Below are 18,212 nucleotides of genomic sequence, written 5' to 3'. Positions count from 1 at the left end.
CAACTCGGGCCTAAAAGTCAGCAACATGACAGCTTTTGAAGGTGGAGAGGTGGAAGGGGAGTGGGAGGGGTAGAGGGAGCATCCAAAAATGGAAGAAGGGGTGAACAGATATCTCCCTGAAGAGGACCTGAAATGGCCAGTAGACTTATGAAGAAGAGCTCATCAGTGATTACCAAGGAGAGGCAAATCAAAATGACAATGAGGCCTCATCTTGCTCCAGTGGGATGGTCTATATCAAAATGACGGGATGGATAACAGAATGCAGATCTCTCAATAATGTAAGAACAAAAGTTCCGTAGGACCCAGAAATCCCACTTCTTAGCATCTGTCCCCCAAACACAAATGAAGCCTGGGCAATTCATTTGAAAAGATATATACATACTGTTCATTGCAGTGCTGAGTACAACTGGCAGGAAATGCAAACAACCCAAATGTCCAAGCACAGGTGGATGGATAAAGAAAGGGTGGTCTACACACACAATGAAATAGCATGCCGCAGTCGTAAGAGTTGATATCTTGCCGTGTGCTGAAACGTGGATGGAACTGGAGGTCATTGTGTCAACCGAAATAAGTCAGAGGGTGAAGAACCAATGCCAGATGATCCCATTCATCTATGACCTAGAGAGAGGCAAAATAAAGGAACAGACAGTAGCAAACAATGACAAGCACTTTGCCTTGCTGTACAAAACAGATCACCAATCTCTGAAGAAAGGGACCGGGAGGAAGAGACAGGACAGAAGGACCAGAAGAAGGGAAGTGTGTTTTGAGTACTCCAGCAGTGGCGGTGAGGTGCAGTAACTATGCATCAGAACCATAAGCGTTAACTCCATTCTAAACTACTTAAACTGTTGCCTGAACTACAATCATAAAAAACAGAGATTTGGGGCTGGGGGTGCAGGACTGGAAGGCAGTCCTCTGTAGCACAAAAGGGATTGTTCTGTTAACACGCTCTTGCTTTACCCCCAACTTGTCGCCCATCAGTCAGCCGCTAAGGGTGTCTAAAGCCTTTTGTTGAGCGAAGGAGTCACTCAGTTTGCCAGCAGCAAGTCCCATGGCTTTGGCCCGTGGTGCATGAATGATCACTTCCATGGGGGGGTCCCCCTAATAGTCTGGCTAAAGAGCAATTGCACAATGTCCCCCAAAGGCTTTGTCTAGGCCTGGGTCCAGTTAGGTCGGAAGAACACCCCAAAGAACTGGAGTTCTGCCCACAGTGCAGGTGCTAAGGTGCAATGGGGCTGGGAACGTCTTCAAACCATCTTGCTTCTGAGAAACTGCTTTCTTCCTTCCCAGCCTGGGCTGTGGCCCCCAGGTACCAGAGGAATGGAAATGAGGGCATGGCTAGTTCTGCTCAAATATTTAGAGAGGAATCCTAACTGAAGGTCACAAGCATTTCAGCCTTCCCGATTCCTGAGGGCAATTTCAAATCGGCTTTCAAAAAAAAAAAAAAGAGGCCAGGAAGTGAATCCCACAGAAATTTCTTGGGCTGGCATTAAATGAATCTTTCACAGAACTCCTAGCAGTGGTCGGGTATTAACAAGGAAAAAAGAACAATTATCGTAGGGGACTCCAAGTGCCACTTTATGTCACTTTAAAGAATGAATAGACTTCCAGCCACACTCGGCTGTCTGCTCACAATTACAAAGCAATGGTAAATAATCTTGGCAAATGGAAGGTTTGATTTAGGAGAGTGAAATTGTATTACGAGGCTGTGCTTTCTCTTCCTTACCCTCAGCCGAGGGACGGCTTCTGCTTCTGGCTTGGCTGAAGTCCAGCTCTGCACCTTTCAGAGCACACGGCTCCAGAACTGCTCATTAAAGCGGGTGTCCAATCACAGCAAACCCACCAAAACATCACTTGCGATGTTTTTTAACAGGGAAAGAATAATCGTGAAGCATGGAGGGCTTTGCTATGGTTTGGTCAGATCCGGTGTGCCATTTGTGAGTGAGCTTACTGGGAGCTGTAGCTTTCAAAAAAAGATTTTCTTTCTCAGCACCCTGGTTTCTGAGGGCACCAACACAGCTCTTCCCCCCTCCACGAGGGTGGGAGTTCCGGGAGGGTGGGTCTGGATGGGAACCCCTCCTTTTCTCACCGTTAATTCAGTGGCAGTGGGGAAGCAAGTTGGAGACTTGTTTTGACAGGGGTCTAGATGCCCCTGAGTCACGAAGACTTTGGTCTCAAGCCCCTAGAGCATCTTGCCCTGATGCACGATCATTTCACTGTGCAACCCAAGAGAGAGGGGCTTTCCCAACGCGGTTTGACCACGGGGACGGGCGTGGGGCACATGGAGGGGAGCCAGTTATCTGCGATACCCAGTCTCCAGGGAGGGCCTGAGAGCTTTGTACCCCCCAGAGCTTTGTACGAAGAAGCAGAAAGGCCGACGGGGCTGCCCACAGAGCCCCTGCTGGGCTAAAGCCTGTGGCTTGTCTTCCCCACTTTCCTTCGGGGGGCCTGTCCAACCCTATTTGCCTTCCGCAGGCCTGTCCTCAATGCCCCCCAACCCAGTGTCATTTCCTTGGCTTGATTTCTAGCCAACAAAATCCCAAATCAGCTCAGATTTCAGATAAATCCCTTCTCAAAAGAGTTTTCATGTTAACAGAAAGCTCTGGGCCTTTCTCAAGCCTCAGTTCCATTCAACAAACATTGGGAGTGCTCCGGCTCAGCCAAGCAGGCACAGGGCACTAGGGGTCGAGGACAGCGAGAGGGCCCAGGGCTGAGCACAGGCCCTGCCCCCAGGGCCCCAGGCTTGGTCTCTAGCGCCGCAGACCCCCTCCCACACCCCCCAGGAATGGCCCCTGAGCTTCAAGTCAGGAACAGCCCAAAGCACAGCGGGGTGTGGCCTCAACTTTTTTTTTTAATTTTAAGCAAGGGCTGAGGCCCTGCCCCTCCTTTGGGGAAGTTGCAGTCCAAAAGGAGAGATGAAATGTAGACCAAGAATTCTGCTAGATTATGATCACTGTAAGCAGAGAGAGCTTCATGAACGCACGCAGTGGCCCCTGTGAAGAAACCCCCTACTTGGCATAAAGCATCAGGACAAAGGAAAGGTATTGAACTGTGCATCCATTTGTAGTATGTTTGCTTGCTTAGAACCAGAAGGAAAAAATAAAATCCAAATAACAACAGCCTCATTAAAATCAGGCTTTAATTCCCTATAAAATAAGGCTGGCATAAAGGAAGTAACAACTGGTGAGAGAGTTCTAGGATCCATCAGTTAAGCCTTGGTCCTGTCTTTCTTCTCTATGACCTTTAGACGAATCTCTGTCTTCAGATTCCCTTCAAGGCCCCTCATTGCCACTGGAACTCCAGAAACTGCATCCAAAGTCCAGGGAAGAGGAGGCCTAGGGCAGGAGGAGGCTTTCCTCAGGACCCTCTTTAGAAGTGTCCTCAACAAACATACTGGGTTTTGTTATGCATCCAACTCCCATTGTGGGGATGAGCCTTGGGCAGAAAAGTCGTAATCTCTCCCATCAGCGGCTGTATGGAATCAGAGGCCTCCCAGAGCAAGGGTGAGGAGAGGCCACCAGCCCTGCTGGGGGAAGTCGAAAGGCAAAGAGAAAGGGCTGGGAGCACTGTGTGGAGAGCAGAGCGTGAGGGAGCCCAGAACAGCCTTTCATGCTCACCTTGTAGACAGTTTTGTTTCCTCAGCCAATGGCAGCTTTCAGACGTTGGGGATGTGGTGGCCACTGCTGTCCATCGGAGCTCTTCACTTGGGTGGGACACCCTGTGTGCACAGAGAGGGGGCTGTGGTTTAGACTCTGAGGAGAAGCACTGTCTGCCAGCCCTGGAGGGGTCCCCTTGGCGGTCTTCATTCTGTCACCTGGCGCCTCTGTCACTGACGCATGGACTTGGTGTGAGCATGCTGTGTGAGTGTGTGTATGCACGTGTATGTATGCATATACACATGTGTTCTGTGTGTTGTCTCCTCAGAAAGGCACGGTGTGCGGCCTGCTAAGAGACTTGCCAACTGGTTGGGCAGAGGTGTCCCTGGAAGGTAGGGTGTTGGGGCAGCCTCGGGGACATCCGGGACAGGAAGAAAGCAACCTGAGAATGAGAAACTGTCACTGCAAGGTGGCAATGCCTCCGACACCCACAGCACCAACATGTCTTCTGCAGAAGCACCTCACCACTGCTGCGGGGCAGAGAAATTTCTTGTCTGGTGGGATTCCCGTGGCCAGGGAACCATGGCAGGGCCTGTGGGCCCCAGCATGGGGCACCCAGGCTCCCCTCTCCGGTCTCTGCACCTGCACCCACACAAGGGCCGCGAGGAGCAATCCAGGCTGTGCTGGGTGTTTCCAGGTAAATCGAATTGGGATGTTTGAAATACATTCCTAATGCTCAGGGCTCCTCCAGGGATGCAGTGAAAAATAATGACACTGTTAACTAACATTTATTGAGAGCTTATTATGTCGTAGGAATGATGCGAAACTCCGTATTTATTTTAATCTCATTTAATCCTCTCCCTTCTGAGGTCAGGACTGCAAGTGCTTTCCATTTATGGGTGAGGAAAATGAGGCTCAAGAGAGCAGGGAATTTGCAGTCATAGAACCGAGGAGCAGGGCTGACAAACACAGCCTGTCGCCGACAGTCACAGAAACATGAGGGGGTTGAGACGCGTGGAAAGTTAGGGCTGTCAGGGAGGGCCTGTGGACTCTCACCCAGTACCTCGACTGGAAAGAGATTTCGTGCAAATGTGGTTTGGGTGGGGTGCTCTGTATCAGGGTCCCCTGTGGCCAGTGAGATGCTGGCGAGAAGACACAGATGGACAGGGGTGGGGGAGAGCAGGGCATGGGGGAGCATGGAAAGGAGATGAAGCTGGGGGGGCAGGGCCACAGCCCAACCCAAGGACAGCGGGAGTTAGGCTGCACAGAGCTGGGGCAGGCCCTGGGAGCCCCCACAGAGTGGGGGAAGATCCCTGGGAGCAACCAGAGTGGGGGGAAGATCCCTGGGAGCACTCCCAGAGCTGGGTAGAGCCCTGGGAGCACCCACGGAGCTGGGAAGATTCCTGGGAGCACCCACAGAGTGGGTACAGATTCCTGGGAGCACCCACGGAGCTGGGCAGATCCCTGGAAACACCCACAGAGTGGGGGGAGATCCCTGGGAGCAACCACAGAGTGGGGGGAGATCCCTGGGAGCACTCCCAGAGCTGGGTAGAGGGGAGGTGTCCGGGGCAGGTGGGACAGTGGACAGTCCTGTCCCAATTCCAAGCTTTGGGGACACAGGAGGAGCCTCGGCCACAAAAGGGCCAGCACTGGACCACGGACTCTGCTGTCACTCCCCGCACAGCAGACGTGGCACCTCCGCATCGTCCAGGGCCTGCAGGGGACCAGACGCCATGGGCAGCACTTGGACCAGACAGTTAGTTCATTTTCCTAGATTCTATCGGGTGGGGGGAAGTTTGAAATATAGATTATCAGTCTCCACCCTAGGGGGCCGGGAATCTGCATTTTGACACACCAGGGCTCGGTTTGCCTTCCCTTGGACAAGTCCCAGGCGTAGAATTTCTTCCATTTTCAGAGCCAGCCTGCGGCCGAGGTGACGTCTTGGGCTCCCTCCCACTGCCCGTTCCAGTCACCCCGGTTATCTGTGTGCTCACTTGGCCTACTTAAGCAGCTGGTCTTGGCAGCCCGCCGGGAAACCATCCCGCAAACCCCGCTGCTCTCTCCATCCCCCAAACTGTCCCTGGGAGCCAAGACACCCAGTGGAACAGTCTTACCATCTGAGAGGTATTGTTAACCTCAGTGGCTCCTACCAAGCAATATACATAGGATCGCGTGACACGGCTCTATCGGGCTCTCATCGGCCGTCCTCCTGAATTCTTGATCACTCTGACCCAAGTTTCCTAGCTCAGCGCCCAGGAGACGAAGGGATACGGACGGTTTCTGGATGGGTACACCGTCTGCAAATGACAAGCACACAGGCACTTTCTCGTAGATTGAGTTCTGGGCCAGGTAAGAATCCTGAGCTCTCGGGGATGGTCTGAGTCAGGCGTGTCTGAGCAGGGAGCTCACACGGACCGAGCAAATCCTGGTGTAGACTTGGGAACAGTTCTTGTAGAGTTCCAGCAGGTGACACAGGATGCAGAATGCACTTAAAAATCTAATCAGACCCGGGACTGGAGCAATAGTACAGAGGGTAGGGCATTTGCCTTGCATGCAGCCAACCCGGGGTCGATTTCCAGCATCCCATACGGTGCCCCGAGCACCGCCAAGAGTAATTCCTGAGTACAAAGCCAGGAGTAACCCCTGTGCCTCACCAGGTGTGACCCAAAAAGCAAAAAAGAAAAAAGAAAAAAAAACCTAACCAGACCACCTCAGCATTTCAGCATTTAGAACTTCTTTCTGTCCCTCCAGCCCACAACACCAGATGAGCAGGATGCTGAGGTCAGAAATCCAAATTCCCGCAGACACATTTACAGCAAAACTAAGGGGTATGTTTTCTCAGAAACCTCAGAGTCGAAGTGGGCAGGGACTAGTCCGCCGGAGAGCCAAGTGTGCAGATGGGAGGAATGGGTCACAGTCGCCCCAAAGGGAGGCACTGAGGATGCAGGGAAGATGAGCTCGATGGAGGAGGGGCTGAGGGACAGGAAAGCTCAGGGCATGAGCCACACTCGCTCACATAAAAGGGACATAAAAGGGAGGGACCTGTCACCCTTTCAAATGCTTAGCAGGGGGGCTGGAGAGACAGTACAACAGGAAGGGCACTGGCCTTGCATGTGGTTGACCCCAGGTATCCATAAGGTTCCCTGAGCACTACCAGGAGTGATCCCAGAGCTCAGAGACAGGAGTAAGCCCTGAGGATCACTGGGTAAGGCCCCAAAACAAAACTAAAAAATTTACAACAGAAAAAGAGAGTCAAATCCATGTAGAGTTGGTAGAAAGGGACAAGAATCAAATATTTCCCTATATGTAAGACAAAGACAGAAGACAGCGCCCCCTTGCCTCGCTCTCTCTCTCTCTCTCTCTCTCTCTCTCTCTCTCTCTCTCTCTGTCTCTCTCATACACACACACACGCACACACACACACACACACACACACATCATACACATCCGGTTCAAAAAATATATACCAAACAAACACCATAAACTGGAATTCAAAAAAATGACTCTGAAATGGTTGAGTCTAAGAGGGAAACTCTGAAGCGGGGAGGTGGACATCTAAACGGACACGGAGCTCAGCCCCAAATATGGTGCAGTTACCTGGGGAAGTTATGCCAATGAGAGCTAGGACTAGGCGTGCCTACCTGAGTCGTAGCTCTCTGTCCTGGCAGTGCATATATGCCTTTCCATTACGTGGGAGGCTGTGTTTTCAAAGGGTATGTTAGACTGGAGAAGTTGGGTGTGTAAAATGTTAAATATTATGCAATTACCGTGGGGGTCATGTCACCGTCATTCTCACTCTTATACTAGATAAACAAGTGAGTGATTCTGGGATGTTCCTGTCTTCTCGTTCCCTGTGTCCTTGCAAACCTGAAAGTGTTGAGCCAGTGTTGGAGGCATGCAACAGGAACTCATGGGGCGCAGGGCCGATTCAAGTGGGCAAAGAACAGAGTTTCCCAAGCGCGTGTTCAGTGACCTCTCGCCAGTGCTGTGAAATTAGCCACAGCAGGAGGAATGACATCAGGGAAGCTGAGAGATGCTATGAGACAGAATTCTTTTAGGGAAGCCTTTAGTTAAACTTCTACCTGCACACAGTGCATATTGCGAAGCTTGGTGTCCAGCTTGTGCTGTTAAAATACCCAGCTATAGCACTCCTGGGAATATATCCCAGAGAGGCAAAAAGGTATAGTCGAAGTGACATCTGCAATTGTTTGTTCATTGCAGCACTCTTTACAATAGCCAGAATCTGGAAAAAACCTGAGTGCCCAAGAACAGATGACTGGTTAAAGAAACTTTGGTACATTTACACAATGGAGTACTATGTAGCTGTTAGAAAAGATGAAGTTATGAAATTTACATACAAGTGGTACTACATGGAAAGTATCATGTTAAGTGAAATGAGTCAGAAAGAGCGGGATAGACACAGAAAGATTGCATTCATCTGGGGAACATAAAGCAACAAAACGGGAGACTAACACCCAGGAATGGTTGAGATTAGTACCAGGAATTTTGCTCCATGACTTGAAGGCCAGCCACATGTGCTAGGTGAAAAGGAAGCTCAGATAGAGAAGAGAGCACCAAATAAAGGGTGTTGTGAAGACCCTCCCAGGGTGGGAGAGACATGCTAAAAGTAGTCTATAGACCAAACATGATTGCCACTCAATGCCTCTCTGGCAAAACACAGTACCCAAAAGAAGAGAGAGAGAACAAGGGGGAATGCCCTGCCACAGCGTCAGGGTGGGATGGCGGGGGGGGGGGGGGGGATGAGGGGGGGAGGGATGCTGGGATCCGTGGTGGTGGAGGATGGGCACTGGTGGAGGGATGGGTACTTGATCATTGTATAACTGAAACCCAAGCACAAAAATTTATAAGTCTATAACTGAACCTCATGGTGTTTCACTAATAAAAAAAATAATTAAATAAATAAACAAAAAAAAGTGCTTTAAAAAAATACCAGTTCATGCAGCAACAACAAAAAAAAAAAAGAAAAGAAAATTCTGGAGACATTATTGTTTTGCCATCTGAACCAGGCAGAGAAAGACTTGTCAGACAGATGCCAGGAAAATAATCAAAGACGTGACACCATGTGGGGATAAGACTTCACTGACCAAGGGCCGGTCCACTTGGGCTTCAGCTATGGTACCATTAGTGTGTATTAATATTGGAAGAATCAACCGTCTTCAGAGGTTGATAAGAAAGCATTATCTTGGAAACTCATTAGTGGCTGAACTAAATCACGTAGTTATCCTCTCTTTCCTGTTCTGGCTATTCTGCTGACCATCCTCATGGAATTCATGCACAATGTCTTCTTATACAAGTGGGGTGTCATTTTTGGGGGGTTAGCTCACAGGACTAGAGCACATGCCTTGCACACATGAGGCTCTAGTTACAACCCCCGACATCACATGCTACCCCGACCAGCACCACCAGGTATATCCCGATGACTCCCAGCAGCACTGGACCCCACCAGGAAACCTGAACTGCCCACTCTGTTATCTCCAGGAGGGGCCCCTGAGCACTGTTGGGGAGCACTACACACACGCCTCCAAAGTCATTCTTTCTACCAAAATAACCAAAAAAGGTCAAACTCGAATCTCACCATTTTCAGCCTACAGTGAACAAAGGGACCCTCTCCATCCATGGCTGCTCAGTCAGGATGCTGGGCCTTTGCAGCTCTGCCAAAGGCAGAGAATAGGTCCTGAATCTGCTCCAGGCCCTGGGTCCAGCTGGCAAGTGGCAGGAACACCACGAACAGAATAGCCTCACCGCGCTGCACACGAGCGCACAATCAGCATGTTTCAGGTGGTGGGAACGGGCACGGGCCAGACAAAGTGTCTCAGGAAGGCGTGAGTTCTTTGTCCAGACCCCAGTTACTTCCCACAACCATCCCCTGCCCTCTGCATGCAGGGCAACACCATGTGAGCTGAGAGTGAAGCTGGAACTCAGAGCACCTTAGGGGACAGGGTCTAAGCCTGATCATGGGGCAGATGTCTATTCCAGTGTCCGCCCTGGGTGTAGGGTATTCCTACACCTCCCATCCATGTCTTAGCTTGTCCTCCGAGACTTGAGCAAGAGCCTACTGGTTCGGGCCACTCACAATGGACAGACCATGAGGATTTAAAACAACTAAAGCAACGACTAACAGAGACAGAAATCAATGTTTCTGGGGCTGGAGCGATAGCACAGTGGGGAGGGCATTTGTCTTGCACGGGGCCGACCCAGGTTCGATTCCCAGTATCCCATAGGGTCCCCTGAGCACCACCAGGAGTAACTCCTGAGTGCAGAGCCAGGAGTAACCCCTGTGCATTGCTGGGTGTGACTCAAAAGAGGGGGGGGGGGGGAAACTCAATGTTCCCGAGACTGGGATTCCCGCTCTCTGAGCACTCGGTCTAGCTACAGATGGCTCAGGCCAGAGGAGAGAAGGCATCTGTTCCTGTATTTCCTGTTCAGGCACGCTCGGCTCCAAGCAGAGGTCCAGCCTTTATTTCTACCTCTTGCCCCAAACCGCTATTCCTGAAGGAAATTCCTTGAAAGATGAGGAAACTCGTTGTGCTTTTATCCCCGAGTTTCAACCTTTTATCTCAAAGCATTCCTGGCTTATTAGAGAAGCAGAACAAGCCATCCCCAAATACCCAACGGGGACTCTCCCTCTCCAAACTTAAACTAGACCCCGATGAAATAAAGAGCCCCTTTTCCAAGTTCAGCAATTGGGTTACTGGGATGGTTTTAAGATCAAAGGAGGTTTCATACTTCTACAATTCCAGTAATCTTGGAGAACCAGTCACTTTTCAGATGTTTCTTGGCAAAGAAGGCACACAAGGTCACCAAATCCCTAATTCCCGATCAGTCATCAATCACACAAGATCCAGAACTCTGAGTCGCTCTCCCACGAGAAGACCCCAGTGGTGTGGGAATGTCCTTGGTATTGGGCCCAACTCTGATTGGGTTTCATCTAGCAAGTCACGTTCCCCTCTGAACCTATTCTTTTCTTCTCTTTTCCTTTCTTTTTCTTATTTAGACATTCTAAGTTCAAAGTTGTTGCAGAGTTTCAGGCACACAGCGTTCCTGAATCCAGTCTTACCACCAGTTCAGCTTTGTGTCGGGTAGATCAAGCACTGTGTCCAGGTGACTACTGGGGACCGTCCTGCCCTCAGGGAGTCCCTAGTCCAGAGGCAAAGGACCTCCCTACCTACTGTACTTGCTCCAGTTCCTGGACAGCTGCCTTTCCCCAGTCCCTCACTGGTTTGACATGTCAAAATCAAAACCAGTAACAAATAGGAAGGAAGGAAGGAAGGAAGGAAGGAAGGAAGGAAGGAAGGAAGGAAGGAAGGAAGGGGAAGGGAAGGGAAGGAGGGAGGGAGGGAGGAAGAGTGAAACACAAACATTACGTCACCCACTTTGTTTCACACCTTCCCCATCCTTTTCCTACTGCTCTGTCCAATACCTTGGTCCAAGAGGTATATCTTTGACTTGACCTTTTGGAACATTTAGGGGCATCTCTTTCCTTGGCTATTGAGGCACGTGGATTTAGAGCATGATGAAGTCTTCAGGGTGCGTCTGTATAAGTCAGCATCACACACACCCCACCTCCACCCTGTGTCCTACAAATGACTCCTCTCCCTTCTCTCTTTAAAGTCATTCCCTTGGCCTTTTGTTCTCAGATTATTTTTTATTTACTTGGTTCATTGATAATCTTTATGATTGTATAAGAGTGAAATCATAGGGGTGGTTCTCGGGTGGACTTATTTGTCTGAGCATAATATCCTCTCCGTCCATCCAGGTTTAAAGTAGAAACTCCATACCCTCCAGCGCTCACCTACGGAAAAGTCATTGGAAGGGTTGGGAACCACTCCCTTCAAGAGACATGTGCACCCCCACATTTACTTTCATGTTCTTGACCACAGTTGCAGGTTAGAGATCATCTAAGTGGTATGTACTTGCTCCACAGACAACGGATACGTGAGGTTTTCTACTGTGGGATTGCACTTGGCTACTAAAAAGGATGCAACCCGCCACTCATAGATACTTGGAAGTCATTGTTCAGTTGTCTCCTCACCTCACACAGGAGCTGTGTGCATGGCAGTGAGGCTTTGCCACGGCTTTGGCAGGGTCTGGTTCAAAGCCAGAAGCCCCCAACTTCCAGTCCCCAAGGAGCCAAATCTTCCTCTGTCACCGCCAACTCAGGGCATCTCAGGAAGGCCAGACCTGTCTGCCCAGCGGTGGCAGGGCTCTGATGGAGCTGCCTCCCCGAGCACCCCCACCCTGATGGTCCCCACCTGCCAGCCGGTGTTAACTGCTTTTCATCTTTCCTCTCTCACTGTTTATTACAGCTTTGTGGGAAATTGGTGAGGCGAAATATTCTTCTGCAGAGGAAATACTCTAAAGGGTAAATGTCATTTCTGATGGAAAGGTGAAATAATACCCTAAACTTTCTTTCAGCAAAAAAGAAAAAAACCTGTGTTTTATAAAAAAAAAACAAAAACGATGAAAGTGGTCGCCATTATTGGTGGGCTGGAGGCTGGCATCTGGGCTCCAGGTGAGCAGCCCTTCTTTTCTGCACTCCTGAAAGAAGCGTCAAGAAAGGCAGATGTGGGACAATAGAATAAACCCGGTACCCACTAATTTACCTAATTTTGTATCGTGATGTCTGGGTGCATAAAGCAAGACGTGACTACAGGGAAGAGAGAAAATAAAGCATTTTGGAAAACAGTCTAGACTGGCTACCCAGCTCTAAAATAACCCAACATTTTATGAAGGGGGGAAAAAAACACCTCTTGCCTCCTTGTGAAAATTACAGGTGGTTTAAGCTGGCTGTGCTGTTTTAAGAAAACAGTCTGTCATACTCTGATTTAAGATCATTCTGAAGAGCTTGTTCTCTGGGCTGACAAGGTGCCGAGTGGAGGACGCTGAGGCTCTGTGAGGTTGGTGGGGCCTGTGGCCAGTTAGAGGCGAACTAAAGGGCTGCAATGGGTGTGGACAAGATTCTCGGCCACAGCTCCTGCAGGCTGAGCTGCCTCCCTGGGAAGGGAATCTCGGGGGGACCAGCTCTGTCTTCAGTTGGTGCAGCGGTGGCTTGGCACTGTGTTAGAGAAGCCACGTTTATCTCCCGCCCCTTGGCGAGTGTTCCTTAACAGCCCGCAGGTACCTGAAGCCCATCCTAACCCACTCAGGCCCTCCGCTGACCAGCACGTTACCGGAATGGTGTGGACCCATCTCCAGGCTGCTCACCAGTCCTCAGGCCTATGGGGTGAGTAAACAACCCCCCCCCACCCGTGGGACAGACCCAGGTTATTGATGAGTCTGGAGAGCCGGGGAAGCTCCAGCTTCCTTGGAATTCACTGCGCCGAGCACTGTCTCCCCCCCCTTCTCCCTCGCTGCGGAGGTTGGCTCCTTCTTCTTTGAAAAATGCAACTTTTTATGGCCACCAATATTTTTTAACCAGAAAATGGATTTCGAGCATGTAAAGGAAGCCATGTGTCCTCAGCTAACTGCCGTGCTTGGAGCTTTGGAATCTCAAGCCGGGGTTTTATCACTCAAGGGAGTGGAATGAGAGAAAAAAGAGAAAAATGCCGAGAAGCAGCTAGAATTATGGCCGACAAACTGTAGCAGAGGAGAGCAGAGAAGAGCAGAAGTTTGGGGTTCATGGACCACTCCCACTTCCAGGGTTTCCAGCTGGGCAAGAGAGAGCATGGCCAGTCTAGCACTGCGGCCTTGGAACATGACCCTCAAAGTGAGGTCCCCAGCCGCAGCCTGGGAAATGCAGGCTCATGGGCCCTGCCTCCAACACGGAGAGTTGGGGTCCCGGAGGCCCCTACCCAGTGCCTCCCACCATGTGACCTCAGCAGGGCTCACGTGAGATCAACACCAAGGTTGGCCACCCAGAGATGGTAAAGCCAGAGGAAGAATCCAGAGGTTCTCAAGGCCACCCCAGTCTGAGGAACACGGGCGTCTCACATCTGCCTTGGGCCTTATGGCGACTTCTAACGCTTTCCTTGTTTTTGCTTTTTTTTTTTTTTTTTTTTTTGGTGGGGGGAAGCACTAGCTTACTCTTGGCTCTGTGCTCAGGGCTCACTCCTGATGGGGCTCAGGGCACCCAGATACAGTGCCAGGGATCCAACTGGGGCTGGCTGCATGCAAGGCAGGCACCGTGGCCAGGACTGCCTCTGTCACGTCCACTCCCTTACCGTCTTGTTATACACCCGCGCAGGAACAGACACACTCCAACCAAACATCACTCACCCGCAGGCAGGAAGGTTGTGCCTCCTCTGTGAGTTTGGGGGACTCAGAGGCACGACCCCAGCAGCCTTGTCAGTGCAGCCAGGGGAGGCCACACTCTCTCACGGTGCAGGCGAGTGTCTGAGGCACCGGGCATCCTTGCAGACCCTCTTCTCTGAGCGGAATCCCCTGCATGCATTTGCCCAAAGCCGGAGAAAGCATCGTTGGGATAGGGGCACCCAGGAGCATCTCAGTCAGAGCTCAGCTCCCCTCGGGCACCACTTCCTCTCAGCCGCTGACATGTCAGCGTGGGAATGTCCCCGGCTGTCCCATTGCTCCACCCTCCACCTCAGTCCTGGGATCGGCAGGAGTGTGGTGCAGGTTCATGGGGAATCTGCTCCCAGGACCCCCGACACCTCACTCCTCATCAGGCGCCAGGAAATCCAGGGTAGCCCTCCCCCACCATGTCCTGTCCCCAGCCTGGTTCAGCCTCATCTCAGGCAGGGACCCCTGGGGACTCGGGGAGGGGGGCGGGGGAAGGGGTCCTCAAAGCTGACCTGGGAAGTGGAGGCGATGGTGGTGGCTGTTGCTGAAGCTTCAGCTAGGGGCAGCTAGGAGGGACTTGAGCTCCTTACCCTGGCTCTGTGCAGAAGGCTGAAGTGGTAACTCTCTCTCGCTCCCTCTTCCTCTCTCCCTCCCTCCCTCTCTCCTTTTTCTCTCTCCCTTTCTCTCCCTTTCTCTCTCCTTTTCTTTCTTCCCCTCTCTCCTTCTCTCTCCCTCTCTCCCTTTTTCCCTCCCCCTCCCTCTCCCTCTCTCCCTTTCCTTCTCTCCTCCTCATTTTCTCTCTCTTCCTCTCCCTCCATCTCTCCCTTTCTCTCTCCTTCTCTCTCTCCCTTTCCCTCTCTTTCCCTCCCTCCCTCTCCCTCTCCCTATCTCTCCCTCTCTTCCATGTTCTCTCTCTCCCTCTCCCTATCTCTCCCTCTCTTCCATCCTCTCTCTCTCTCTCTCTCTCTCTCTCTCTCTCTCTCTCTCTCTCCCTCTCCCTCTCTCCCTCTCCCAGGAACAGCTCAAAGAAGATGATGTGGAGTGCATTGTCCACCAGGACGAACTGGCCATGAATGTCCAGGAACAGGCCACATCCCCCGGCAGCCCGGGTGTGGGGCTGGGTCTGAACCAGCAGCCATCGCCCCAGACACCCAGCAGGGAAAACATCTACGAGGGGGACCTGGGCCTTGGGGGCTATGGTCTCAAGCTCGAGCAGGCCCCGGGGTCTGCCCAGCTGAAGTGACGGGCAGGGCGGGGTCAAGGATGGAGTCCAGGAGGCTGAGGACTGGGGCCGCGGGGTGAGGGGACACTGGTCTCTCCCACCCCCTGCAGAGATGGACACGTCCCTCTGCCTCCCACAGGGACTGGATGTCCTGCCCGCAGCCAGTCCTGCTAATGCACCGAGGGGAGGGGAAGGGGACGGAACAGGGAGGGGGCAGCGCCTAGCTGATGTGTCTGTTCCCAGGGCCCTGGATGACTCTGCGATGCCCTTTTTGCCCAGGGTCCAGGAGGCTGTTTCTGGCGTCCCCGCTGCTCGATGCCACTGGGCCGGCTGCCGCCTCTGCCCTGCACCCCCCACTCCAGGCTCTGTCCCCCCTCAGTGAGCTCTTGGCATCTGTGCTTCTGGGGGGCTCCCACTTAGCCTCCCGGATACCCCCCACCCAGGCGAGCTTGTCCCTTGCAGAGGACCCCTTCCGGTGAATGCAGGAGTCCTTGCTCGCTGCCCTGCCCTGCCCTGCCCTGCTGGACCAGGAGATGGACCTCCCCAACCTGCTGGCCGTGGTGTTGCTCCTGGGTTCTGTGGCAGATCGCCCGAGCCCCAGGAGGAAGAGCCTCCACTGCCTCTGGACCCCAACATTGCCCCCAGCAGCTGTGGCGAGGCAGGAACGGGGGCCAGCCCCACTCCAGAGCCGAGAACACAGCTGCAGGAACCACGCCTTTATCCACTGTCGAGATACCTCAAGCCCAGCACCCCCTCCAAACCCAGATGCTGCCCCCAGAAAGCAGACTCAAATCTCAGGGGCCCCGGCTAGGACGAGCCTGCTTCTGAGGGGGGGTGGGGGCGTAGCCATTGCTTTACTGGCCTGTCACAGGGCCTTATACTGACCTGTGGAGGTAGGGGGACACCCTGCCGTCCCCCCCTAACTGCCACCCCGATGTCTGCCTTCCCCAGCTGTAGATTCCAAGGGGCTGCACTGGTTTAGCTTCTGCCAGATACCTCCTCCAAAACACAGTGAAATACAGTGTTTTCTAATATGAATCTTAATAAAATTTTGATCGGAACCTGATGGTGTCAGCCTGTGCTTGATGTCTGACATCTCTTCTGTCCATGCGCACGGGCAGCCCTGAGTCCTGCATCCAAGAGCCAGGAACAGCAGAAAGTTTCTGTGAGGGACACGCAAAGGCCCTGTGGCCCTCCAGCAAAGCAAGTGGCGGAAGGAGCAAGGAGAGGGGCCCAGGACTGCAAGGACAGACTGTGGGGAAGAGAAAGGGAATCAGGGAGCATGGGCTGAGGAAGCGGAGACTCGGGGCACCTCCCATGCTGAGGGAAGGGCCACAGGATCCAAACCAGAAGGAGGGAAGGAGAATGAACCTCTCCCTGGCTCTGTGGATTCTTTTGTATGCAGAAAGACAGAGCAGAGTAAGGGAAAGCTCCCAACACACACACACACACACACACACACACACACACACACACACACACACACGCACACACACGCACCCACACAACCCCCCTTTCCCCAAAAAACAGACCAGAATTAATGGGAGAAAAGAAGGAGAAAGGATGTATCCGATGGAAGTGAGAGGAGGGGACCCCAACTCACAAAAATATTCTCTGGGATCCTAGAAAAGCCCTCTTGTCCTCAGAACCAGGACCCCAACCATGCAGAATGGGGGCAGAGGGCCTTTCTGGCCCAGGACCCGAGCTCCACCGACTCAGCCTGCAGCAGGAAGTCACTGAGTCAGTCAGCTGTGAGAGGATGTTCCCATTTCAGTTCTCACTCCAGCCTCACTCCCTCCCTCCAAACTAGTCAAGACCCAAACAGAGGCCCGTGTCCCCACAAGAGGTAAGAAAAGCAAATTCCCTTCAGCGCCTGGCATGAAGGCTGGTCGCTTATGGTCTCATACACAGCTGGCCCAGATTTACTCCCCAGATGGCTCCCTGAGCCCGCTAGGAGTGATCCCTGAGAGCAGAGCCTGAACGCCACCAGGTGAAATTAGGAGCAAATCTGTGCTTTGATTAGCAGCATCAAGGCTGTGAAATGCAAGCCTGTTCTTTACTTCTAGCTCCTAACAGACAGTCGAGGCAAAGACGTTTTCTTCAAACTATGCATGCAGACCTTAATTATCAGAGCTTCAAGGAGGACTCCTTGGTCAGTGGCTATGGTGCTTCGTGAACGTCTTACCCTGTTGGTCCCATCCATAGCCCTGGTTTCTGAGGCCATCCATGTCTGAGCAGGCTTGAAACCTTGAAGTGAGTGTCCCTCAGGGTCGTAATTGGGGAAGTTTCTAGAAATTTCTCAAAATGAATGGTATAAATTGAAGCTCAACAAATACCCTTGGATCCTGCATGACTTTCATTCTGGATATTGGAGTTGACTATACGTATTGAGGGTACTTACTGAAGTCACCAAACTGCCTTCCAGTCATCTAAAGCCTGGCACGCCGTCTCATGAATCAGCATCACGTGGATCAATATTCAAGTTCTATTATTAAATAAAATCTCCCGGTGCAAAGCTGCGGATGTGCTGGCTCTCTGCAAGGTCAAAGAAGAATTTGGTGGGGCCACAGCCTCTGAAATAGTGAGAGGGGGCTCAGCTTTTCACTTTTGCATCTTTGGAGATTTGTACTCTGTGTATGCATGATTTATTCACAACCAAATTAAATAATAATAAGATCCTTATGAAATAACTCCCTGAGAGTTCCAATCTACAAGAAGAAATGGGGAAATGCCACAGACACGTGAATTTTCGCTGTGATCTTTGAGACATTAGGAAGACAAAATGTAGCCCCCAAGGGCAGCTGGATTTCTTCATAGGCATCATACTATTCTCAAGAAAGCAAATGAGGTAAGAGGTCTTTGAATTTCAGTGACAGATCAGACACAGTCTCATCCATATCTAAGAGGAGATATCTAAGAGGAGAATACAGGCAACAGAAATAATGGTTGGTTTTATTTCAGTACCAAAAACATATGATAAAGCTACAGGAACTAAAGCAGAGTAGTCCTGAGCCAGAAATAAGCAGAGAAAGATCCAAGCATAAATATAAAATGCCATTAAATTTCTTTAAAATTCCTTTAAATTTGAGGGTGGGGATGAATGGACTATTATTCAATTAGGAATATGAACCAGTTGA

At 51.5% G+C, this 18,212-nt stretch overlaps 1 protein-coding gene across 1 annotated transcript in view; it reads left to right on the top strand.

The window, feature by feature from the left end:
* Positions 1-15,215, top strand: part of SLC9A9 (solute carrier family 9 member A9) — a 560,068-nt gene extending 544,853 nt beyond the window's left edge. The window contains exons 15-16 of the mRNA XM_056114177.1: positions 12,735-12,840; positions 14,869-15,215. Coding sequence (XP_055970152.1) covers positions 12,735-12,840; positions 14,869-15,096 — 334 coding nt within the window. The 3' untranslated portion in view covers positions 15,097-15,215. The remainder of the gene's footprint in view (positions 1-12,734; positions 12,841-14,868) is intronic.
* The last annotated feature ends 2,997 nt before the right edge of the window (positions 15,216-18,212 follow it).

Source organism: Sorex fumeus, unplaced genomic scaffold, assembly GCF_029834395.1.
Source record: "Sorex fumeus unplaced genomic scaffold, SorFum_2.1 ptg000024l, whole genome shotgun sequence".
In the NCBI taxonomy this organism is placed as follows: domain Eukaryota; kingdom Metazoa; phylum Chordata; class Mammalia; order Eulipotyphla; family Soricidae; genus Sorex; species Sorex fumeus.
The sequence above is the reverse complement of the archived record's forward strand: the minus strand, read 5'-3'. Positions and strand labels throughout refer to the sequence as shown.